This window comes from Anguilla anguilla, chromosome 12 (genome assembly GCF_013347855.1).
Source record: "Anguilla anguilla isolate fAngAng1 chromosome 12, fAngAng1.pri, whole genome shotgun sequence".
Lineage (NCBI taxonomy): Eukaryota > Metazoa > Chordata > Actinopteri > Anguilliformes > Anguillidae > Anguilla > Anguilla anguilla.
The window spans coordinates 38,670,732-38,697,855 of record NC_049212.1 but is presented as its reverse complement, the minus strand read 5'-3'; the positions used below and the strand labels follow the sequence as shown (position 1 = coordinate 38,697,855).

At 47.5% G+C, this 27,124-nt stretch overlaps 1 protein-coding gene across 2 annotated transcripts in view; it reads left to right on the top strand.

Moving 5' to 3' along the window:
* LOC118210448 (protein spinster homolog 2-like) overlaps positions 1-27,124 on the top strand; it is a 64,076-nt gene that overhangs the window by 6,646 nt on the left and 30,306 nt on the right. For both annotated transcript variants that reach the window (XM_035386660.1, XM_035386659.1), the window contains one exon: positions 13,268-13,333. Coding sequence is in view for 1 of the 2 variants with exons in the window: in XM_035386659.1 (XP_035242550.1) it covers positions 13,268-13,333 (66 nt within the window). In the remaining variant the exon portion in view is untranslated. The remainder of the gene's footprint in view (positions 1-13,267; positions 13,334-27,124) is intronic.

Genomic DNA, 27,124 nt, shown 5'->3' with positions numbered 1-27,124 from the left:
GTGACAACGCGAACGCAGCGCGGGGGTGAACCGAGGCTGCCCCAACGCCCCATCTGTGCCTCCGTACCCACCCCCGCCACAGCCGGGGGAGCCAGAGAGCGCTCCCCGTTCTCGTTCCCGTTCTCGCTGGCTGTATCTAGCTAGGCTGCAGATCTCGCTCCATACTTCAAGCTGCATATTTTAGCGCTACTTTCGTCGAGAACATGGGAGATCGCCTGCTTGACAGTCCGCCCAGGGGAAAGGAGGGAGGAGAAACAGAATGCGGGAAATTTGTGGAATCTGTGACTCCTTTAATAGGCTCCAGTCTTGTTTTCGTGTTGTGTTCCCCCAGTGCAGATTTAATTATCTCACAAATACTGAGGGATTCCTTTTTTTTTCCTTTTTTTTTTTTTGGCAATGCCTTTCCTAATAGGTACACCTCTACAGAAAGTATTGGGTATGCCATTTTGTACTCGCATTATTTTCTCGTTCCTGTTGGAACACGGAGGCGTGTGCTTTATTGAATTTCTGTTCTCTAATTCGACTGCATTCGTGATATTAAGGTCTGAGATAAGAGTCTGCAGAAGTCCTGGTTCCATGGTTGTCAACGGTACCACCTGAGCTTAGACAGCTCGTGTTCTAGCAAAATCGTGGGTTTGCCCATTTTTTCCTTGTCATCAAATGATTACCCTGGCAAACAGAATAATACAACCGAGTGTTCCTTCTGGATAATATTCTGGTTACTATGTGGTTATCATGCACTGCTACAATAAATAAAAAATAAATAAAATCCCATCCCCCAACCTTCCCTGCTTACACATAGGTCTCATATTTGAGCAAGGAACTGTGGCAACCCCCCCCCCCCCCCACCCCATAACTGCTGAAATCTATAAGAGAAATAAAACCATTTTTAGATGCTGATTCATATCAACCAAAGAGCTCTGGAGTCTTGAAATGCAAAAGTTTCTTCACCCTGGAACCGACAGTGCAAAAAACAAAAAAAAAAAACAAAAACAAACAAACAGCAGGTTTGTGTTGTGGCCCGTGTCACCCCAATAAGGGAGATCGGCGGTAGCAAATGCGTGGAGGCCAGCGCTGTTTTGTGGGGGGGAGAAAAGGGGAAACACCATCTTTCCGCTTATAAGGCTATTTAATTTCGGCTGGCGAGACGATTTCCCTCCGAGTTTTCAAGTTGAATTAAACGCGTGTTGGGTCATGGGAGTCGCTCGGGTCCAAAAAACCAAAACAAAAACAGATTTAAAAAAAACGGGCGGTGACCTTCTCTGCCAACGCGGATGTTCAATTCCCAGAAAAGTCTGTGTTATTGCTTCAGGTCTAAAGGTTGCTTCTTCAGACGCGTTCTCTGGCTCTGCAATAAAAAACAACAATCAAAACGGATAAAGACGTACATTCTGTCCTTTGTTTTTTTTTTATTGTGACGGAAACTCCCATAAGAGCGGGAGTTCTCGCCCCTCTGTGTCTCGCCATTGATAAGGAAAACACCAGCAAAGGCCTTCATGAATATCAGGCACAGAGAGTGCAGGGTTAGCCAGGTAACGCAGAAAGAAAATAAATGCATTTATTTATATATAGACTGCTGTCTTGGTATATATGCCTCATGAATTTAAACCTATGGGGTGCATATTGGGGATATTTCCACAGTGGAAAGTGACCTTTCTGTGATTTTATCCCCAAAGGGACTTTGTCTCAAATTTTTTTTGTTTAAATAAACTACTACTACTTCTTCTACTACAATGTGACTTATATGGAAAAAATAAGTTGTTTAACAGCGCAGTTAATATACCGTTTTCCCTTTGCAGTGTAGGCGACATGTACATTACTTGCAATTATAAGGGGTTGTGGAGGCTACAATGCTAATGGTGTGGAGTAATGTTGTAAGTTATACAGTGAAAATAATTTTGGTTAAAAAAAAAAAAGGAATCAAATGAAGAAAACTCAAATGAATAATTGATTTGTCTCAGCAGCAACATTAGTCAAGCTCCTTGGCATACAGGGCTGTCCATTCTCAGTCAAAATGGCCGACAGGAAGGATGAATGCAGGTACCGCTTTGGTGTTGCTTGCTTTTGAATGGCTCTCAGTGAGGTGAAACAGGAAGAGGGCGGGAAAACATGCATGCTGGTCACCCTCAATGATCTCATCTCCTGTGTGTGCAGACAAGGGAGCTGAGTCATAAGCCCAGTGCATGTTGGGCCACTGAAGAGCCTCTGTAATCTCCCTGCTCATCAAGTCAAGAGCCTAAGCACACCTGCTCATTTGTGTGTATGAGTGTGTGTGCGTGCGTGTGTGTGCGTGTGTGTATATGTGTGTGTGTGTGTGTGTGTGTGTGTGCGTGTGTGTCCGTGTGTGTGCGTGTGCATGCATGTGCATGCATGTGTGTGTGTGTGTGTGCGTGTGTGTGAGTGTGTGTGTGTGTGTGTGTGTGTGCGTGTGTGTGTGCGTGTGTGTGAGTGCGTGCGTGTGTGTATGTGTGTGTATGTGCGTGTGTGTGAGTTTTGTGTGTGTGTGTGTGTGCGTGTGTGTGTGTTGTGTGTGTATGTGCTTGTGTGTGAGTGTGTGTATGTGCATGTGCCTGTGTGTGCGTGTGTGCGTGTGTGACAGAAAGAGAGATGAATCATCATGTAGATGAATATAGCCCTGCCATTACATTAGCAGCCCTTGATTTGGAGCTAAAAAGTACAGCGCAAAAGAGGATCATGTTGTTCCCCGCATAGGACAGCGAGAGCCCTTGGGTTTTCAATCTGCACAAAAGCAATCCCCACTCTTCCATTGGCCTTGAGTAACCATGCCCTTTATTTATTCTTCTTCTTTTTCTAATAGAGAAACATTTTTAAAAAAATACATGTTGGATTGAATCGCAAAAACTAATAATTCAAAATTAATTCCGGTAACACGGAAACCTTGAGCTTAGTAAGGCTTCTCTTTAACAAGGCAGGGACGCCATCATTGTAGGAAGTGGACCAAATGGCATTGCAATGGTGTACACATCATTGGCGAATCCAGGCAAGCGGTGTGCCTCAGTTGCTCCCCGTTCTTAGATAAACAAAGACTATTTGAGGAAAGGCTGCAGACAGGACCTTCACTTCGAGACAAGGCGAGCGTCCTCTGTTTCACACTGCACTCATTAATCTAGCTCCTTTGGGAGAAAAAAAAAAAACAGACACAGCGGGCAGGGTTGTCCTGTCTTTGCTGACACCTGAACACCTGACCCTGCAAGGGTGGCTACAGCAGTGTGCGTCAGGCAATGCAGAAGACACTAGGAATCCTAGGCTCTAGTTTATTGGAGGCAGACAGGGAGACTCAGTGTGTGTGTGTGTGTGTGTGTGCGTGCATTGCGTGTGTGTGTGTGTGTGTGTGAGTGTTCAGTGTAATTAGTCACAGTGAAGCACCTACAGGATGTGGAGGTGGTGTTGGAAGTCTTTGTGTTGGTGGATGGGTAACAGGTGCTGGAGCCCAGCCCCCCCCCCCTCCCCCCTCCCCCCTTTTATATAAGTCATAGCTGAATTTTTAAATTAGTCATCAGTGCAGGTGCCTAAAAGCATTTGCATGCCCCATTCCCCCGAACCCCCCCCCCCACCCCCCGCCCCCCACCCGCGAGGCATCCATTGGGAGAACAACATACACACCCCATCCTGATTTCCGTCTCCCCCCCCCCCCTCCCTCAGGCTGTCCCTCCGTCCTGAATTGAAATGTGCTGGAGCACGATCCCCATGTGCATCTGCAGCTCATATTGATTGTTCCCGTTTCCCTGGGCTGACAGAGGGAGAGAGCGTCTAAATTAAACCTGAGAAGTTTAAATCAGAGGGAGCTCTGCTCGGTGCCGTAAGCTCGGGGTGGTTGGGTATAACTCACAATCCGCTTAAAATTTTTGAGAGAGGGACGCATTGTTCCCTGGTATTTAAGGAAGCCCATCGCGCGCGTGCACACACACACACACACACACACAAACACACCCCTCCCCCTAACCGCACACACATACACACACACGTGCACATCCTTCCCAACACACACAAACGCACAGTGCACACAGAGCGTAATTAAGGCCAATTAAGCTAATGGGGTAGCACGTGCATCTTTGGTAATTATGCGAGTGAGACAGTTTTGCTGACCACATAAAGTGCATGCCCGCTCACAGTACACGGGATGGGTGGACAGGTGCCAGGAGAGGCAATGCCTCTAAGACTGCTCGTCGTAATTATGGCTCTTCTTTACTGTACGGTAGCATGTAATATGGGTGAGAGCAGTTTAAGCACCGATGCTAATTTATTGTGTTGCCAGCGGTGGCTGCTGGCGCAACCGTAAATCGGGGGGGAGACGGGTGTTTGGCGGTTTGCTGAGGCACAGCGCGTGACGCTGAGCCAGCGTCACGCCCGACTGCGTTTCCTCTTCGCTATGCAGCGCTCCCGTTCCGGTGGGACGTGCGTGGAACTTTGAGATCGACCCTGAGATGGCGCCGTGGGGGACCTCTCAGCCCCTTGGACAATTCCCGTTTTCAGATGAAACCACTAAACCAAGGTTTAGTGACCGACTGTGGTTGTTATGGATCCCATGGCATGTGTCGCAAGGAGTAGTTCCCCAATCCAGTGGCTGAATTCCTAACCCAGCTTCAATATGGACACTGAATACAAAAATGGGTTTAATTGGCTGGATATTTTCTTCCCTCTTTACCCCAGCTAATGTATTGTGAGAATTGTGCAAAACGCATGCCGTGCATTATGTCCAGATAGGTGTTATATACCTGTGGTGGTTGAGGTGAACTTCCCCCTTCACTGTAATGTGTTTTGAGGCACTACAAAGATGAAATCCATTATTAATATTATCATCATCACTTTGTGAATTCACAAAAGAGGCAACACCCAGAACCACGCTCGAGGGTAGCTGTCTTTCACGGCAGGGCATTCATACGCACAAATTTGCATAACATCCCGACCATCACACTATCAGAGAGACCGAGTCTTGGATTCACTCAGCATTTAATTGGCAGTTTTGAACTTGCTACTTTTTTCTTCAGCGCAGACTTTTTTTGTCGGCGTAGTATGGGTCCACGCGGAACGTGGCAAACTGCACTTGCGAAGGAAAGAGACGGAAAGCGGTTATTTAATTGCAGGCCAGAGCTGAGGACAGGTGTTGATTGAGTCCAGAAGTGCGTTCAAGACTAACGTTCGCAAACATACTCAAACATATTCAAACTTTTCGCTAATGTTACCGAACAGTCCCGCGAAAAGACAATGACTGCTGCTGACAAGAAAAACAGAGAGATGGCCCATTTCATCCTGAAAAGTGAGCGAAAAGTAAAATCATCATATCGAGGGATGACTTCCTCGGCATATCGCTCAGTTCTGCAGACCTGTTCATTAGTTGCGCTACACGACAATACGGAGCATACTCGTGCAATATCTGTCATGTCAGGACCGCTATCAGTGAAGTAGTCTACTCTAATATCGTGGAAACCACTGCGAAAATGACCCTCCGTTAAGACGCATTCTATTTTTATTTTTTTTTAAATGCATTGGTGGCGAACGAAATGGAATGTTCATTTAAAATCGTTCAACATTAACCGTTCGCCGCGAACTTAGATCGGCGCGAACGTTCGTCATCTTGAACGCGCGTCAGCAGGCCTGAGACTGTCGATGACGTGCCCTGAATGATTGAAGCTATCTGCAATCAGTTCGCAATCCCAGCTGCTCCTGAGCCAGACTCCTGCTGAGGCTGAGTAAGCCCCCCTTCATAAGCCTGTGATATCGCACGCGCGTCTGACGAACGACATGCAGATAATGCTCGATTCATTATTGATGCTCTATCTATGCGCTGTCTGTACAGCGAGGAGGAGATCTCTTTGACTTGTGAAATATTTATCAGTCTTGTGCGGTGGTCCAGCCATTGGATGAAAGCGGCAAGGCCCTGAGGCATCGCGCGTGTTATTAATAAAACAGAACTCTTACGTGCGCTCGGAGGTGACAAGAGTTGTAAACACAACTGCGACAAATAAGAGAAACAACCATTTTGTTTGTGAATGTGCTATGAAATCAACTTTTTTTATTAGCTAGCTATTTGTGTCTGTTGTTCATTCTTGTATTGTATGGCCAACATTGCACCTTTCCAAGAGCTTTTTGAAAGCCTGTTCAATACTGTTGAACCGAACTGAGTCCAACCTTTTTTCTTTTCACAATTCATGTAAAAGGCAGTTTCTTCCACAACTTAGACCTCCTGTGTTGGTTTTATTGCTTTTGAGTGAAACATAAATATGAGCTGAAGCTCTTACTGCCGTGTCCTTTATGTGGACATAAAACCCTGCACTTTCCACGCAGTCTTATCACCTGGTGACTTTTACACTCTCAAACCGCAGGTCGGGTTGTGGTTTTGCCCGGAGGGTCTTATTTTTTGGGTTAATATAGAGAGGGCAGCCTGCCAAAGGCAGTGCGTGATACTACTTCGACAACACTAAAAGATGATTTCTGTTGGCATTGCTGTTTTTTCTGTTATAGGCCCGACCACAATGTACACTTTACAGAATCCTTTATAATGACAAAAGCCCAACCTTACCCTCACACTGGGTGTGGGTGGTCCTGTGCGGGCTCTCACTGAGCCCTTGTCAGGGGTGGGGGTTTTCCCCCCTGCAGACTCACCCCCCAATTATTACTGCAGCACGGTGGAAGAAGGGCACGGTGGAACCACTGGATCCCCAGAGCAGTACACCTGTCCTGGTACACGCCACAAACGCACCCCGCACCCTTTTCATGGTTGCCTCTCTCCTCTGTCAAGCCCACACACCCCCAACTCCCAACTCCACCCGCCGCCCCCCCCCCCCCCCCTCCTCCCTCCCGCCCCAACCAAACCTGCCCTGACAGCCTCACCACTGCTGTGTGATGTCATACCCAGGCTTCTATTGTGCAGAGCTGCTGGTTACTGGCTGGTGCTCATGGGAGAGACGTGGGATTGGGGCACCACCCCAACTAATATGTGGCGAGAGATCAGCTGCCAAAATGGCCGCCGAGCATCCCACCCCTGTGGGGGCACGAGACCGGTGTTGTTTGAGATGAGCTCCCCCATTTCACTGAAAGGTGCTTAGAGATCCCTGAAATGAAATGCAAGCCGTTATGTTTGTCAGTTATTATTGAATGGAGCTGTACTGTGCCTTCTTACCCTCCCTCAAAAGATGCAAGCAAACAATAAGAACCAGAGTGTATAGATTTACCCAAGAGGGCGAGAGAAACTGCACAAACATAGTATTTGAAAGGTACCGACTCCAAAATGGTCAAGCTAGATTTGGGGCTGGAAGCGTTTGGAAGTGAAGAGCGGAGGCCCGCTCCTCGTTAATGGGCGATATCTTTAGAAGTGCGGCGACAGCTGAAGAGAGATTACAGCGTTCACACATCGCATCACACCATCTGGCAATGCTCGCTGCTAAGCGGCTTTGCAGAGCAACTGGCCTTGTTATTAACGTGATGTGCAAGAGCGCTCTGTCTCCGTCCAGCTCGCGGCTTAAGTGCCGGACTCAAAGCTCGCGTTCGACGCATTCTCCCCCCTGGTCACAGCTGTGGGCACCTACTGTATAAGAACACGACACCTTCCCAGAGCAGGAGACAGGCTAGGGGTGCTTTTTCTGTGACAGTCTCAACAGTGTGTGTCATCCAGGATCCAGGATGTTGCATCACGTTAACTTGCTCCTTGTGGAATTTATTCAATCTAATAAAGGTATGTGCATCCGTTGAAATAATGAACCTTCATGGCACTAAGGTAGTTTTCTTCAGCAGTTACTTTTTTCCCCCATTTTAGAATGCCCAGTTGTATTCGTAGGCCAGTGTCATTACTTCGAAGTCCTCAACCAATCAGGAAAGAGCAGTGAGGCAGGTCCTCTCCTCCAAAGCACATACGGCCAGCTTCCCTCTTTATGTACAGACTGCAGGCGCTGGGCAGACCAGAGGAGTCACTGTTGTGCAATGAAATGGGCGATATACTGTATATATATATCAGACTGCTAGGCACTGAACTGAAAACGAGACCCCTAAGCGAGGACTCACCGCTCGACAGCCCCCGGAAAGGGAGGCTTTGCAGTTGGAGGGGGGTGACAGTTGGACAGCGCTCGGCTCTGAGGGGTGACAGCGCGCGGCTCTGAGGGGTGACAGCGGGCGGGTCTGAGGGGTGACAGCGGGCGGCTCTGAGGGGTGACAGCGTACGGGCGGCTCTGAGGGGTGACAGCGCTCGGGCGGCTCTGAGGGGTGACAGCGCGCGGCTGTGAGGGGTGACAGCGCGCGGCTCTGAGGGGTGACAGCGCGCGGCTCTGAGGGGTGACAGCGCACGGCTCTGAGGGGTGACAGCGCTCGGCTCTGAGGGGTGACAGCGCTCGGCTCTGAGGGGTGACAGCGCACGGCTCTGAGGGGTGACAGCGGGCGGCTCTGAGGGGTGACAGCGCGCGGGCGGCTCTGAGGGGTGACAGCGGGCGGCTGTGAGGGGTGACAGCGCGCGGCTCTGAGGGGTGACAGCGCGCGGGCGGCTCTGAGGGGTGACAGCGCGCGGGCGGCTCTGAGGGGTGACAGCGCTCGGCTCTGAGGGGTGACAGCGGGCGGCTCTGAGGGGTGACAGCGCTCGGCTCTGAGGGGTGACAGCGCTCGGGCGGCTCTGAGGGGTGACAGCGCGCGGCTCTGAGAGGTGACAGCGGGCGGCTCTGAGGGGTGACAGCGCTCGGCTCTGAGGGGTGACAGCGCTCGGGCGGCTCTGAGGGGTGACAGCGCGCGGCTCTGAGGGGTGACAGCGCTCGGGCGGCTCTGAGGGGTGACAGCGTGCGGCTCTGAGGGGTGACAGCGTGGCTCTGAGAGGTGACAGCGCTCGTTAGGGTTGGCAGCCGTGAAGATCGTCACGGCTTCGCTCTGCGTTCTCCCGAGTAAACGCGCTAATCCCCGCCCCCCCACCCCCCCCCCCCCCCCCCCCCCCCAAAGTGGGCTTTCCCTGCTCTTAATCCACCACCTTGATATGCTCGATATACGCAGAGAATTTCAATACGTAAATCCAAGGGCAACAGGAAATGGTACGCCAAAGATTTTTTTGCTCCATCTCAATGACACAATGCCTCTCTGAGATTCATAGCAAGACTATGAATCTCAGAACCACAATGTTCCCTTGGCACAGGATAGCAATGACCACCAACCCCCCCCCCCCACCTACCCTCACCAGCCCCCCCACCCCCACCTCCCCTCACCCCACCAGCCGCCCCCCCCCCATCATATCCTACCCAAGCAGGACTATGCATCTCAGAACCACCATGTTCCCTTGGCACAGGATAGCAGTGACCCCCCCCCGCCTCCCCCAGGGTTTAAATCCAGTGCTGGTGAAAACACATCCAGCCCCCAGACTCTCTTGCTCACGCCCCGAGCCTGGTGATGAGCGTCCCCTCGCCCCTCTCCGCTCTCAGGACCGGCCCTGGATGAATGGGCACTCTTACCCCCTCTCGGGGGGGGTAATTACCCCGGTAAAGCCGCGCACTACGAGGGTGAGCCCCCTCAGCGCCTCGATCGTCGCGGGATTATGCGCCGCCGCGTGTGAGTGACAGGCCTCCGGAACAGAGCGGCGGCCATTGTTCTTAATGCGGCCGCAGCCCCGGATTCTTTCACACGGTGGCTAAAACCTGCCCTCTCGAGCCAGGCGATCTCGAAAAAGAGGCAAAGCCCCCTGTGTGCTGTATTTTGTATACATCGCAGGACGCGGGCGTAAGACTCTGTGAGCGGAATAAACTGATGAATACGCCCGGCGCCACTCTCCTTAAATGTTCTCATGCTGCACGTTGCCTGCAACTGCAAAGCTGTTTCCGAGCTTTTTTTTTTTTTTTTTTTTTGCATGGCGATACAAATACAGTTCAAAACGCAGCATGAGAGAAAAAGCAGCAATGACACTACAAAAGAGGGAGGGGGAGGGGGGGGGGGTTACATTCACGACATTATCAAGTGTAAGTGTACAGCTTTCATTTTAATGTGCATAGGATTTATACAGCTGGATATATACTGAAGCAGTGCAGGTTACATAACGATGCTCACCCGGGGGATTGAACATGCAACCTGTGGGTTAAAAAATCCCATTTTTGAACCATTGTACCAGACTGTCACCCCTTAAAAAAAAAGAAAAACAGAGGATCTGACTAGGGATCAGATGGTGTTCTCGTAAGATTTCGAAATGTCAAAGACATATGAGGTAGTACTGGCAATTCTATCGAATGTAGTGTGTTCCTGTTTCCAGATGGTGAAAAAACGGTCTGTAGCTGACGTGCGCTGAAACAATGTCTGCAGTTAGAGCAAGGGGTGTTGCAAGACTTCCCAATCCTTACGGGGTGGGATTGTACGTATACATCAGTGTACCAACCTATGTCTTAAGTTACGACCACTCTACAGTGGCAAACCTGGGAAAATCATGAAATGTAGTACACAACACAGGGTTGTCTTTTTTTTTTTTTTTTTTTTTACAAACAATTTATCTAATTAACAAAGTTAAATAGTAAAAATGGAACTTTGCCATGCATATATTGCATGCAAGAAGGGATAAAAAAATATTTTGCTGTTATTAGCTGGTGGTGATATTACTTATTTCCATATGAACCTATTTTTGGACTCTTTGTGTATTTTTAAATTCACTGTGAAATGACTTGTCACAACCTTGTATCTGTGAAATCATGGTTGTTATTTGTGGATGAACATGAGGTTATAGCTGTCATATTTTTATAGTTTGAGGAAGTCAAATGGCAATTACCTCATTGGTTTATTCGACCCATGTGACCTTCAGAAACTGAATGACATGAACTGCTGGAATGCAATTTGCATTTCTGTCTCATTAATCAACAAAGGCACATATATATGCAGTGGAAGGATAACAAGACTTATGTTCAGCTGTGAGACTCTTATAGATGCAAAATATGCCCCATATCTGTCTAGTGTGGTCCATCCCATTAAATAAATCTCTTCTAAGCGTGTAAAAGATCTACTTGATCCCTCTCAGTCACAGTACCATAGCTTTGAAAATCCCACTAGTGGACTGGGCAAGTGGGTAGCACTGTTGCCTCATAGAAAGAAGGTCATGGGTTCGAATCTCGGCTTGGGGCCTTTCTGTGTGGAGTTTGCATGTTCTCCCTGTGTCCGTGTGGGTTTCCTCCCAGAGTCCAAAGACATGCACGTAGGTGAATTGGAGACTCTAAATTGCCCATAGGTATGAGTGTGTGTGTGCCCTGCGATAGATTGGCGGCTTGTCCAGGGTATATTCCTGCCTCTCGCACAGTGCATGCTGGGATAGGCTCCAGCACCCCCCGTGACTCTGCTCAGGATAAGCGGGTATAGATAATGGATGGATGGAAGTTGAAATTTCATGAATCTCATAGTGGAAGAGCTACCATGTGTTGTTCGACCAGTGTGAACCAATCAAAGCATTGCAATTGACTCTAATAAGAACGTCACTGATAGTGCTTGATGGCTCCAACTCCACCTCGGCTGGAATTTAGAAAGCCTTCTGCCAATGTTAAGATTCTGCCTCCACAAAATTATTCAAAAACTCATCCAAATGTCACCGCATTGTTCTGCTCTGCGCAAATTTTCAATCATGACTGGATTACACAGAATTGAATAAATACACGTGTTTGCGCAAATATGCTTAAAGGTTTACAGTAAGTGAAGAATGCATTTTAGGAACAGAAAGGAGTGTGTTGCGCTTCTTGGGACTTGTTGGGTTGCTGGGTTGTTGGGTTATGGTAATGATAGTGACTGAAGCACGTGAGACTGACTGCACTGCAATCAAGTGCCGCTCTGCATCAGTGGCTCTGCTGGCGCAGAGAGCTTTGTGCAGGATGCAGCACGAAGCTGAGCTTGCCGCGGTCGTTTAATGGACTTTTATGTCAGCCCAGAGACCATTTTACTGTAAATAGGCAGTGAAGTTGAGTGGAAAATGTGAAAAAAAAAGAAAAAAAAGAAAAATGCTATAAACGGGACTTGGCTTCAAGTGGGAAATCGTTGAAAAAGTTACACTGGGATGGTGAATAAGTAAAATACGGTTATCGTTATTTCGGGAGAAGAAACTAGGCGTGACGCTGTCAGCTTTATTGCACAGCAGTAAAACACAGGCGGCATTCCGTTAAAATATTAATGTTTCACTCGCAGCATTTTTTCAGCCTTGGAGATCTGTCAAAATCTCAAGTGCGAAAACCCCAGCAGGAGAACCCTGGACGGAATTTCAAAATGCCCTGTCGATCAAATTTTATTCGTGAACAAACGTGAAACGGATTGCAAAAAAAAAAGCAGGGGTGCACACCAGGGATTTTGGGCCCCATGAAAGGATTGCATATTTTGGCCCCCACAGCCCAGAAAAAGAAAACCGTTCTCATATTTTGCGAGTGCCCCTGTCAGTCAGTGCCCTCGGAATCATCCTAAACCCCTTTCGGCACCCCTGGAAAAAAGTAACAGTAAGGGCTTAGAAAAACCTTTTTTAAAAAACAGGAATTCTTGCTGAACATATGATCTGCTGATTATCAAGCAGCTTTAGGCTCATAAGAGCTGTTGATTCCCAAGCAGCTTTATGTCTAGTTGAGAATGCACGTCTCCCATCAATGTGCACCTTGGTCTTATCTCCCAGTGGCTTGGCTTGTGGCTCTTATTGCACCATATGTGGAATGTGAAGTTCCATTGATTCCTTTGTACATTTGTAAGTGGAAAAATAGGTTCGTCGTTGTTCTCAAATGCGTTGTTTAATGTAGTAAGGGAACTAGTGGGTCTGTTCCCCAAGTAACAGATCAACAAAAACCAACAAACAGCTGAGGGGGAATGTCGACACTTATACCCTGTCCCTCAAAGGAAAGTAAGGACCAAATGGTCATTGCCTCAAATGAGAACACATCACAGGAGATGGGGGGAGATTAGATCGGGGGGGGGGGGGGGGGGGGGGGGGGGGGGGGGGGGGGTCGCGTTTTGGGGGAATTTGACTGAGGTAAGGGGTAGAGGATGCCACGCAAAGGTATTGATCAAAGACGTGAATGTGACTGGACAAGGTCCAGTCACATTCTCCGATTGGTCCACTACATGGTGAGGCACTTTGAAGGGAGGGGGAGGGGTGTGGGGGGGGGGGGTTGGGGGGTTAACTGGACTCAGCTCCCATGTTTTCCAACACCATGAGGACACAGCAGACCCGCCCAACACTGCCTTGGCGCTAGCTCTCACTCGACGCGAGTCTCAGCTCACCGGCTGAGCTATGCTGATAAAAAAGTTGATTCCCGTTTCCTCTGATTTCTCTCCCTCCTCTCCGCAGGTGTTCTGCTCGACATCCAGAAGCATTTCACGGTGACGGACAGCGAGGCGGGACTCCTGCAGACAGGTACTGCGGCTCTTTGTCTCTGTTTCACTGTGCTGTGTCCAGACCTGGGTCAAATACGCGCTTGTTTTGGATTTGAATACTTTTCTACGCTCCGCTGATCTTGTCTGGTGTAATTGGAACCAATGAAATAGGCTCGAAAAGTGCAAACCCCGCCTTCTGGTCATATTGGCAGGCTCAAATCATACCAGGCAAGATCAACAGAGCACAGAAAAGTATTTGAATCCAAAACAAATGCGTATTTGACCCAGGTCTGGTTGTATCCTGCGCGTGTCCCACAACTGGGTCTTCTGTCTGTGGCTGCCTCTCCTGTGCAATCCTGCAGATTGGAGGGGAGGATGTAAAGAGAGAGAGAGGAGGAACGTAAAACAGCACATGCCTGTTTAAACATTCAGCCAATCAGGGCTCTGCGCTTGTGCCTTCCCTCAGCCAACGTGACTGACAGCAGTTAGCACGCTTGGGTGGCTTCCTTCACAGTATATTGGAAGAGGGCAATAGCATGGTGTGCTTCCTCTGTGTTGCTGATGCGCAAATCAGCATAATAGTCTGTTGGAATGAAAGGTCTGTAGCCAAGGCTCTGAAGGATATGTGGTGTTTCTGTGAGATTTTAGCTTTTTTTTTTTTTAGATGCATTATTTTAGACAAATAAAAGATTTCACGATCAGCAAAGGGAATCAGGTATCGCATCGAATGATTTTAATTTTGTCTGTCCCTTGTTTCACCTGTTTGTAAGGAACCAGGTTTATTCAAAGTCATATTAGACTACGAGGTCATGTCTTTATTCAGCAATAGCATTAGCTGAAGAGTTTGACCTAGATTGCATCCCCCTAGTGAACCAATGTTTCCCTTAGAGGATCTAGCCTCAGCCCTTAGTCTTTGAGGCAGTAGAAAGTCATATCATTTCCTGCTCCAGTATGATGATGGTGAATCTTCCTTTTGAGTATGAACATAGTGACCACAGAACAAAAATATATGCATGTTTTTATCAGGTAACATTCCTTTCTACGTGAATTAATTTTACAGTACCAAAGAGCTGATTTCTTACAAGTGCTTAATTTCGCCACACGCCTCAAGCTGTTAATAGCATATTTAATACAGGACTATTAGACTTAATGAAGTAGTTGGGGACAATTCAGAGATCTTTTTTTTTTTTCCTGAAAATTATCTAACGGAAAGCTTGCGGCGAAAAAGTAAAATGTGAATTCATTGTGAAACATATTGACCCCTTCAATATTCATGATTTTGGGTCTGTTGATTGCAGATCAGTAGTTCTTTCCCCTGGGCTGTTTACATCACAATATTGCAATCACAATTATGCGTGGAAATTTGCCACTACGCTGGATGCTGGATAAGTGGAACAGCGGTATCTCATTGACACAGACCAGCGACAGTTTCTCAGCACTACTGAATGGCCTGACAGGACGGTAACACCAGTGGGTTTGGTGACTCCTAGTTTTTTTAGTGCACGGGAAGATAATACGGTTCAGGCAAGAACCACAGCCAAATTTTCATTTTCAGAGGCTCCAGCATAAATTTTGAGAATCAGAAGCAAGCAAATATTTATCTGGAGCGCTTAAGTGAAGTACTTCAGCATTCCCTGGATAATAATAATAGTAATAATAATAATAATAATAATAATAATAATAATGTGTTTTGAGTGTTTGAGTAATGTGTTAATTGAGTGGCTTACATCTCAGGACCTCCATAGGCTTTCAGGGGGCGGAGTTGGGGGGATAACCTCACACATCTTCACCGACTCCCTGGAGAGCAGTCTCTCTCTCTGCCCATCTCCCAACGTCCTCCAGAGCATGAGCTCAAACTGCTGACACCGGCCAGGCAGAGGCTCTGTGTGTGTGTGTGCATAGAGCCAGGCATCCAGCCAGGCATCACCAGCCGATCCCCCGAATGTGCCGACATGTTCCTGTACGGCACCGAGTATCGACTCTCTCACCAGCGTTGTGCGCTGGAGGTGTGGCGTACCGTTCGCTGATTATCAGGCGTGGTAGAGAGCTCGCGGGGCTGCGCGAGTGTCCGCCTCCTCTGCAGAGACGGCGCTGACCTCGAGCGACTCAACGCGCAATCTTCCCTGTCGATCGTTGCTATGGGAGACAAAGGTTAACTGCCGCGCTTTCTCATCTCTCTGAGTGCTTTTACTGCTCGCAAGACACTTTTCGGGGGGTCCGCTTTCGACGTATTACCCTTCTGCGTGCATAGAGAGTCCTGTCTTTAGGAGGGGGGGGGTGGGGGGTGTTGGTGGGGTGGACAGGGGTGTGCCCCCCCCCCCCCTTCACCCCTCCACCCCCCCGCCAGGATGCAGTGGAGCTGAGGGAGGGAGGGCTTCTGGGGGGTCAGGCAGGTGAGAGGTACACGCTGCAGAGCTGCGTGATTCAGTGGACGTGACTGATGTCTTCAGTGAACCAGGAAGCCGGCGTGTGTGTGTGATTCACGGTCTTCCTTCCCCTTTTCCGCAGTGCATTAAAAGCACTTTTATAAATGGCATTCTAATTCTGGCCTGTCGCCTCCTTCTGACATATCACAGAAGCGCAAAAGCCAGGTGAAAGAAGCTGGCTGCCGCAGATAGACGTGTGAATAAGCTTCTTCTCTGTTGAACTTCAGCGCTCCAGCGTCGCGATGTGCCACTCGATTCCTGTGAGACTGTGGATGTGGAACAAAAAGAGTCGCGGAAGCCCCCCCCCCCCACCCCAAAAAAAACCTCCCAAAAAATGTCCAAATCACACCGATTGCATGTTTTTATTCATTTGTGTGGATAATGCTCATGTTAGTTCAGAGATGGCCAATTACAATTGGCCATGTGCCTTCTATTGTGATCAAATAGCAGGAATACAATCATCGGTACACTCTTTGAAAAAAGGCTACTGAAAGGGGTTTTTTTTTTTGGCTTCTCTTCATAGCGGAACTGTTTTTATTTCTTTATGGAACCCTCCATGGCAGGTATGAAAAGTGCGAACGCTCCCCGACCGAACCATTCTGCCTGAAATGAGCCCTTGTGCCAGATAGCGTGTCCCCGCTGAGGTACAGAGAAGCCTTTTGGAACCCTTTATTCTGAGCGTAAGCAAAGCAGCCGATTTTACTTGTATTTTCTCTAAAAAACATAAAAATAATAATTATGTGTTTCACAGCTACACCTTTGTTTTTAGTAGATTTTAAAGGGAATTCAGTCAAAAATAATTTGTCACTTTCCAATAAGATAGTGGAATAAAGTTTTTTTTTCTTTTTTCTTAAACTTAAAGTTTAAGTTTCTTTTTTTTTTTTTTTTACTTTTGCTGCCAGGAAAGAAGATGCACAAGGAAAATTAATCAATGGTGTCTTAATGAGGAGTGAAGAATTTACAGATTTTTCATACATTAGCAAAAAAAAAAAAAAAAAAAGACACTTGAAATCGGCCCAGCTCTTAAATATGAGCCAATTCAGAAAGCCAATTCATCTGGATCTGCATAGTACAGACTATTTTGCCATCTACAGTAATAGCTAAACAATCACACTCTCGTCCCCTTAGGGAGATGCTCAGTGAGTGAGCGAGCGAGTGTGTGTGGGTGGGTGGGGTCTGTGCGTACATTTCTACGTGCTCCTAAATCCAACGGAAAAACACACACGGGGCGGTTATCCAGGGTATTGGGTATTTTGCCACTGCAGTCGGAACACCGTTTACAAACCGCCGTAGTCAACGCAAAAGGCAATCACGTCGCTATGCATTCTCAGAAAATGACGTCCGACACTCCGTGGCAAACAGCAGTCAAGCGGGAGGTCGTATTTCTGTAGTGAAAATATAACGACCCGCAGTGCATTGCTGCTGCAGGGTTCGGCTCGTTGCGTCTGCCTCCTCTTCTCCGAGCTTTATTAGCAGAGCAACACTGCCCTAGTTTAGTCCGCCAAAAAGCATACCTTAGCTCAAAGGAACTACAGTCATTGGCTCGTTAGAGCATTTGTGTTTTTTTTTCTTCTGCAGAGCCAAACTATCACAGCCTGTTTATGTATATAAAACTCCCTCAGTTTTCTGGGGCAAATTCAGTGAGTTTTAGAACCCCTTATTGTGTGGATGTAGAGAGGTGGATGTGGGGTTGTCAGTGCACCAGAGTGAAAGCCCCCTCCTGTGGGTGTGGGGGGGTGGGGGGGGGGGCGGGTTGGGATTCCACATGAATGCGCTTTTTTTGGAGTGCCTAAACAGAGCGGACTGTGGAAGCCTGCCTCAATAGCCCAGCATCCCATCGGGAGCTGCTGTTGTTCATCTCTCCAAAAGCACTGCAGGGCCAGCCAAGATCAATACCTCCCTCTGTATACCATCATCATCCGTGCACAAACACGTAGCCTTTATGCCCGGTCTTCATCGCCCCATCGGGGGCATTTCGGAACCCGGTAAAGAGGTCTGTCGTGGGACCCGCTTCCCCCCGAGGCACCCACTTCGTCTCACGGGGGGAGCTCGGGAAACACGACATTTTTTTTCGGGCGAGCAGACGGTGGTCTTTTTGCCCCGATCTGTGAGAATGCGCTCAGTGAGAGACGGCCTGCGGACGCACAGTATCTGTTCATCCAGAGGTGAAAGTCTGAGGAGAATTGGGAGACATTTTATAAAGAGTGGTTTTTGGGGGCTGAGGCGGTGTGCGACCCGATCGGGACGGGACGGGAGCGCGGAGCGGTAGGGTTCAGGCTCCGGTCTCCTGGAGTCCGGAATGATCTGCCCCCCCAATCTCACCCCCCACCCCCCCCCCCCCCCCCCACCGCTGCACTGCTTTATTCACCACTGCAGTTTTCACTCCTTCACTTCCCCAGCCAGCGCATCTGTTGCCGTTGCTCTTATTCTCCTCTCCTCTCCGTCTCAGGTCACGTCACAGATGTATTTTTTCTCCCCCTCAGAACCCACCTGCGGACTGTCTTATTTTCTATTATCTTTCCGTCATTGCTGTCATTCTTCCGTTTCTCTGAGCTGTTTGAGCGCTAAGTCACTCCACGATAAGGGCGGGCATTGACAGGTTCATCCGTCTGTCATGTCAAAGGGATTACTTTTGAATCGATGGATGGATGGAACCTCATACAGAATCAGGCCCCTCCGTACTCCCACTGACACCTCTACCGCCCTTCAGTAGATGTGAGAAGTTTTAAAACATTTATACTTACATACACATAGTAAAATGTTCAGTGTTCAACTCTTACATAGTACATATGGTCCCCATTGGACTCCAGTGTACTCTGTTAATCAGTTGAATTAGCACTGCACTTTTTACAGTGTACATTCCAATTGCCTGAGCTTGTTCACCCAAAATGCATCTGATGTGATTGAGAGGACCGGCCTTAACATGAAAAGGACAGTAGCAGGACGTCCGGCAGTGTAGTATAATGGGTAAGGAGCTGGTCTTGTAACCTAAAGGTCACAGGTTCAATTCCCAAATAGGGCACTGCTGTTGTACCCTTCAGCAAGGTACTTAACCTGCAGTGCATCAGTATATATCCAGCTGTATAAATGCATGCGATATAAATGCTATGTGAAAAGTTGTGTTAGACGCTCCAGACTAAATGCCTGTAATGTAATGTAATGTAATGTAATGGAAGGCAACCTGAGACAGTGATAACGACACAGCCCCATTGCCATGAATGAACAGCTTGGGTTTTCCGTGCCACAAATAGCCAGTACAGCCCCATGACCACGGTCTGTTTTAACACTGTCCTTTTTTTGCGTGGAAGAACTGCGTTTCCATCCTTTTCCTCCCGTTGTTCAATCCCCTGCACCCAAACGTCACAGCCTGTACTAACGCAGGATGCAGCAGACTGAGGACCGAAGGACAATGCGACAGGTGACAGGCAGCATAAAGCTTGTACAGATTTTAAATACAATAAATACAAAATACAAACACACAAGTATGATAGTCTTCACTTGATGCGATGCGATATACACGATTGCAGGGAATGGTTATTCGTATGGGAGAGCTAAGGTGTTTACACGTGTGTTGACGTGTCCCTGAGCAAGACACCTAACCCCTAATTGCTCCCCAACGAGCTGATTGGTATCGTGCATGGCAGTCTTTCACCGTTGCCGTGTGTGTGAATGGGTGAATGAGAGGCATCAACTGTAAAGTCACGTGAACAAGGTGTTTTGGGACCCTTGAGGACTGAATGGAAAGGGGCCTGGTGAATTAAACAGGGTTCTCAGGCTTCAGATCTCGCTCGGTCTTTATTAGGCCACGTCTCAAAGGAGGGGCACCGGCAAACAGTTACTGGCACCCTGAGCTTCAGACTTCCTGTTCCAAAGCCAAATTCTTGATGTGGAGAGTCTGCCAGTCTAATCTGTCCATCTCAGCCAATTAAGACAGGCATTCCCCACAGGCATCAATATGGGTATTGGAGAAGAGCTAATGTATGCAAATTATCTAAAGGGAACAGCGACTTCCTGTAATAGGATCCAGGCTGGCCAGTGGAGGATGGGGTCCCCCCCTCTGTAGCCGGGCTCCTCTCGAGATTTCTTCCCATTGGGGAGATTATTCTCACCACCTTTTTCACAGTTTTCTTCCCGCTGGGAGGTTCTTACCTCATGTACTTGCTATTTGGGGGTTCAGGTGGTGTTTGCTCTGTTTGCTCTTTTTGCTCTGTCTCTTGCCTTGCCGCTCTATAAAGTGTCTTTTTGCGAAAGGTTTTACCAGTGCCAAAACAGAATACTTGCAGAAGAAATTGCTTCCGTCAAAAAAAGAAGAAAAAAACTTCCCCACTGTCATGATTTCATATTTATTAAGAGCAACTATCCTTTTAGTCCACATGAAAGGTGCCAGGAAAAGGAGATCAATAGCGGCCGAATAGAGAAGTACCTCAGATCACTGGCGTACGGTGCAGGCTCCAGGTATCTTATGCGTCCAACTGCCAAGGTCGGGCGGGGATAATGGCGCTCGTTAGCATTCCGCTAACACAGATGCAGAGTTCGCCTGGGAGGCCCAGAGGGACGTGGTACCCACACATTCTGAATCATCCCCTTTTAACGGGGCCCCACGTGCTCCCCCTGACCTTTACGCTCGGAATGCGACGGTCGGACAGGCGCTCCATCCCTCGCGCAGGTACGCGTGACCGCGGACTCTCTCTCTCTCTCTTTGTTCGCCCCGGCGAAGACCGGCGTTCGTTCTTCATCGCGCCGCGGCCGCCCACACTCCTCCTCGCCCCTGCATGCTAATGGGAAGACAGGCCCTCGGGAGCTCGAAATGTTTTCAGAAGGACAGCCTTTGTGAAAAGGGCTGATATAATAAAAAGCCCGGATGAAAGGAGTCAGACACAGCTCTGCCAGACAAAGCGTTTTCCTAGAACAGACAAGGTGAACCGCTTTCTGTCGCCTCCATTTTGTACTCCTGATGAGTCCAAAAATGTTAACTTATGGTAACCACAATGCGGTTAACTAATTGCAGATTTAATTCAAGGATGGAGTCACCATTTTTTCGCCCGAAGCAGCTTTCTCGCCTGCGTTTAGTCAGCCCCCAGTTTGAGGTTGGCAGAACCTTTTTTTCATTGCGTGTGATATTTTCAACTGTCACATTGCACCACCCTCAGTCATCCACACTGATTGGTCAATTGCCACAATGCAACAACAGTGACTGAGAGCAATATTCTGACACGGTCACGCATCATATTCAGTATGGTTATCAGACTAACCTGTGAGAAGAAGCCAACACACATAAAAAGTGCAGTTAAATTTACCCCGCACGCAAAAAAAAAAAAAAGATAAAAAAAGAAGGCTAATGAAATGGTTTGCTGCAAGGGATATTGTAATGATAACGTGAAATAGATTAAAGCACAAGTACTGAAGTTAAATTAAAACGGAAGGTTTAAAATTCAGGAATTGAATAATTCAGCTGATTTTTAGCGGTGTTCTCTGTCGCTGGCAGTGCTTGGCGTCAACTCGTCCACGCGAACAGTGCCTGAGTCGGTTGGAATGTACAGCATTGAAAGTAATATTTTAGTGAAAGAAAATATTAGACACAACTTTTCTAGCGAATGGGTGTTTCTTTAACTTCTCGTTACTGTCTTACCTTCCCCCGAGTGCAATGTGAGGTCATATAGCATGTACCCTGTTGCCCTAATTTCATTGTGCCATTTATATTGCAGAGAAACATAAACTGACAGTGATCCATTATTGTACTGAAAATGCAGTTTCAACAGGAAGCTGCACAGAATTAATATTGCCGTTCTATTTCACTTGATTAATGCTTATATCTGCAAAAAAAAAGGAAAAAAAAAGAATGCATGCAGTTATATGTGAGCTAAAATTCAACTTGGGCGAAATTCTCATTTAAGCACTGAGCTCTGCAAAGCAGGAGCTCCAAACTGGGGTCTGGGGATCCTTGGGAATCTAAGCAGCAGTCACAGGGGGTCGTTTGCAAAGCAGAAATAAAATGTTTTCCTTTAAAGAGTATTTTGTTGCGGAAAAAAATCATGCCTGATTGATTTAAACATCATTAATACTGTTATCATTGTAACTGTTGAACATTCATATTTTACTAAATAGCTGTATGAATATTTACTTAGACATAAATATATAATTCCTCCTTATAATAATACATTAAGAAGACCCTTTTCAGCCTGTAGTGGCTAGGCCTAAAGGCACTGTATCCAAAATTAACCTTCTTATTGTAGTGGGGGTTCTCACTCACAGATTGATTCATATTAAGAGAAATTACTGATGTAAAACACATTCTTGCAATGTGGAGTACAATTGAAAGAAAATAATCTTATGGTAAGACACATACCCAAATATACTAAAAGAGATGTTTTTTTCTTTTGCTTTTTTTGCACTTAGGAAGCAAAAAAAGGCATTGTTTGGGATTATAAAAAAAAGCACAAGCTAAGTTTAGAATCCTCCCCTCCCACTGGCCCTCCTGTAGTGTCAAAAAAATGCAAGGAAAGGTGGTTTACTGAACCCTCCAGGTCTCCGGGTGGCCAAAAAAAAAGACAAATGCATCTTTTTCTCCGCTCCACTTTGGAAACACTAATTGCTTTGGCCCTTAGCCCGGAGGGAGCAGGTCCTCCCCGTCCCCCCCAGCCCCCAGCCCCCTGCCGCCCCCCTCGCCCCCCCCGTCCCCCCCCCCCCACCGCCCCCCCCCCCCCCCCGTCCCCACACCCGAAGAGGAGGAGGCACAGGCCACCTGCCTTCCTCTGCTAATGAGACGCTACCAACACATGCTGCATGTCAGAGGTGTGGCTGCAATATCAAACCAATTATAGAAGGAGAATAAATGGAGGTGAGCAGGTGTAGCCCGGATAATAGTTCAGTAATCAGATTATTATGGACTGTTCTGCCACAACGAATATGTGTTACATTGATAATTAGTCATTCCGAGTCCTTTTTTTTTAACAATGTTTTTTTTTTTTTCCCCCATAATTGTTCTCTTTTTCCCCCAAATTGGAAATGCCTAATTATAACCCGTCCTATTGGGCACAGTTAGAAGCCAATCACATTGCTGCAACATCTTCTGCCAGTTTAGCAGGCTAGCAGATAGCAGCCACTTATTTTCTGTCTGTTTCTGCAGCTGGGGTGCGTGGTCATTTCACCCCAGGGACTGGTTTCTTATACAGCTGGTGCAGGCCTGACCACAGCTGCCAAATCAATGACAGGTTCGACTCCGCACCCAATTTTGCAGCTCCTGGCTGACCACAGTCACGGCTGAAATGTTCAGGATTTTATAACAATCTGCGCGGCACCTATCCAACAATCCAACCGGTTTTCACCTGTATACACTGGGGCAGCAGTGTAGCGTAGTGGGTAAGGAACTGGGCTTATAACCTGAAGGACATCAGGTTAGATTCCCCAGGTAGAACACTACTGTTGTACCCTTGAGCGAGGTACTTAACCTGCATTGCTTCAGTATATATCCAGCTGTATAAATGGATGCAATGTAAATCCTGTGTGAGTCGCTCTGGATGAAAGCTTCTGCTAAATGCCTGTAATGTAATGTAATGCAGGAGCCCTGATACCTCTGTTTTCGGAGTGGACTGAAGGGCTTCCAATCTGTTTGGTTCATACCGAGCTTCTGGCAGTAGTTCATGCTGTTTTTTTTTATTTATTTTTTGTTGTTTTCCAAATGGCTGGACACAGATTGCAAATGGAGGGCAAACAGGAATTGATCGATGGACTCTTGGTTTTGTTTTTGGTGAAGACTCTCCCATGAAAGCTCTAACTTTTTGTAAAGTCCCTGAATAAACACACAGCACAGCTGGGGGGGGGTGACTGTGTCCCTGTCTCTTTCATACGTCTCACTCAAACCCTCGCTCTCCGTGTTCAAACTGCGCGGGGTTTCCTGCCGGTCTGTGCGAAAGTGTCGCTGTGGCGTTGCCACTTCCTGCCGCGGCGTCACCACTTCCTGCCACGGCCTTTGTCCTCCACGTGAACACAGCAGAGAAAAAGACGAACGTCCCAGGATGCAACACTGCCGACACATTGTCAGGCCACCGCGTGGGCAGGTGTCAGAAATATCGTGATGGCCATTTCACTCGAGGGAAATTTTGGCATAAAAACGATTGTTCCCTAAGAGCAGGAAATGAATCAGACTTCAGCAGGAGCCCACCTTCTGCACCTGCAGAATCACACAATCTGAACAAAAGTCGCTGCAGTCCAGGTAAACGACAATCGATGTGCTCACTGTAATTCTCTGGTGCTCAGCAGTGACAGTACCCCAATGTGAGCCTCTCTGTGGGGAAGTAAATGAATTCAGAACAGTCAAAAAGCAGCGACTAGTTTCAGGATTTGGGTCGTTTGTTGAATATGTTTGTGAGAAATGTGGCTTTACAATTTACACATACACAGACGCACACACACGCACACACACACACACACAGGCACACACACACAAACACACACACACACACACACACATTCACACATACATTTACAGCGATAAGTGTCAAAACCATCTTTTCACATCCACTTCATAAGCAACAGCTGTTATAATTGGTGCACACTGCACACATAGACAGACATATATTCGCACACACATGCATGCACGCACACACACACACACACACACACACACACTCTAACACACACACTTGCAAATTAAACTGACATTTAACAGCGTGGTGACAGAATAGCACTTGGCAGTATCTATGGAGACAAGCTTTTGGCCTTTTTAGGCCAACGTCAGCCGTCTAGTTAAAGCTCCACGCTACATCCAATCAGCACTCAGCACCGTCAAACCACAGAGCTGACAGGTCATTCTGCATCAGGGATAAAAATGGTTATGTTCACTAATAGAATTGGTATGAAAAATGGCTTACGAAAGAATAAATTTAAAAAGTCATGTTTAATATAGATGTATTGACTTTTTAAACTAAATTCTAAATAACAGCTACCATAGTTGTGACAGTGTCAAATATTTAACAGTATCAAGAATAGAAATACTTTTTGCCTGTTTACTGTAAATGCCAAAAGTTGGAGAGTCTATTTTTTTGTTCACACACCATTAAGAATTCCATAGGTTTAATATATTAAATATGTGGTGTGTGTTAAGGAATAGGTATAAGAAAAAAATAAGATGTGCGCTGCATATACAGTCGGGCTCAGATGTCTAGCAAAAATATATTTATTAAAAAAATGTATAAAATGACATAGCGCCAAATACACAATGTGCGGGTGCAAAGTGCTGGACTGAGCACGTGCAGACATGTCAGCGCTGAGGTCAAAGGTGCATGGGACGAGAATTTGCTCACACGTTCGCTACTGTGAATATTTGCACAAACCACACACACACGCACGCACGCACGCACACACACAAACACATGCACACTAACACACACACATTTTATTGCATCATTTTATTTCATTTCATTTTTCCACCTGTGAAATACTCTTTGTCCAGAAGGCAGCGCCGAGATCAAAAAGTAGTCGTGGGCCCACTTGGGCACCGAGCCGGGAGACTATGGGCCTCAGCCTTGGAAACGTACCGCACCACAGAAGAAGACAGCCAACTGCACCAAGCGCCCCTAGCAAAACCCAGCCCGGCATCGTAAAACACTGGCCTTCCTCAGGTTTTACAGCCCGGCCCCTGATTTAGGGTCTGTTTATCGCTGCGGAGCCCGGGGACGCTTGGGGATGCAGCGCTGCCCCGCGTAGAGCCACGGCTGCTTTCATTTCCTCTCGCTCCGAAAACCCGCAGAAGCCCCAGATGAGGAGAGCGCTGATGTGAAAAGGCCTCGGGCTTGCGGGACGGGTGCGAGTGCGGGACGGGTGCGAGAGAGAGGTCTGCATCAGCTTCAGCCACTGGGGTCTTTGCAGGTGATACAGCGCAGGATTGAGAGGTACGATTTGCGATTCCAAATTTGGGTGGAGAAAAAGAAAAAAAAACCTCAATCCAGCCGTCTGCGCTAATGAACGGGAAACAAGACCAGAATGCATTTCTGCAGCGAATGCACTTTTTTTTGCCGGAGATGTATTGCAAATAAATTATGCAAATAAGATTTACATTTCCTTTTACTGTTCAGCCTCGGAGGCAGGGTCACGACCGTATAAAACTGTATTTGTCTTTCTAAATGGTGTGAATAAAATGGAGCTACAATCGTGACACATTAGGGTCGGTATAGGTCTCCCCTGGTGATGGAGACCACCCATAATGCATTTGTCTGGATAGTGAGGCAATGTTTTCAGGCCAGCTGTAGTTCTGAAGCAGGACTCACAAAAAGTGTTCCAGGATGTCACGTCCAGCTGAGGCATTGGTCGGTCTCTGTTCCCGGCAAAGCACCCCGCGTTCCGGAATCACCTGACCGCGACTGTGACGGCTGTGACGGGGAGTTCCGCGGAGAACTGCCTGACCTGACGCCTCTCCTCGGGAAGGCTGAAAATAAATCTGAGGCTCGAGCCGCTCGCCCGCTGGCTCCCGTTTTAGCCCCGATTAGGCACACGTCGTTCTGCTAATGAGCAGCACGCCGAGATCTCTGGCTGTGGAATGAGGTGTGCCTCGCTCGGGTTGGGGTGGAAACCTACAGGACGGTGCTGCAGTAGGTCTCTGGGAGCAGGGGTTGGGCAGCCCTGCTTTAGTGGATGCATGTGCTGGTTTGCGCACTCCCAAATTGGAGGATGATGCTGGGGTGGGATGGGCCTACAAATGTGGCAGTTACTGAGAAAATGTAAATGCTGATAGTCATTCCTGCCCAGCATAGTATGACTGGGAAGCCAACTAATGTGAGAAAGATAGAACAAGGGCGAACCCTGCTGTAAAATGTTTTTTTTTTTTTGTTTTTTGTTTTTTTACATAAACAAGATTTTTTTTAAAAATATAAGGTCAAAATCACCTTAAAATTTAACTTTAAAAGAACATAAAGAGCCGTGCCACTTTTGATCTTGACTTTGTGTGCGCCTGGGAACAAATTAGCTTTTGTTATTTTCTTAAAATCAGATAATTTCCCCCCCCCCCCCCAAAAAAAAAACACTGCTGACAAAGGCATAGTTACGCAGCCAGGACTTTGTGTCGGGTTATCATTTAATGGGTGTCCGGGGAGTTCATCGGGCCAGAACTGAGAATGCAACAGTGTGAACAAGAGGAGAGTAAAATAAGAACGAAACACTTGTTCCTGGGCAAAGTTGCTCAATAAACTTGTTACCAGACAGCAGGTGCAGCGGTGCAATGCTGTGTATGGGGATGAGCCCCTCACAAAACATGTTTTGTTGCATCACCTGCATTCCCCTGAATCTGCTGAGCTGCGCGATACACACCTACAGTACACTGGGCAAGAAGAATTACGCTGGCAGAAGGCGGTGGGGTGTTATATTTATTTAGTGCAGAAGGCTGTACAACCAACTCCAAATGTGGATGCTGA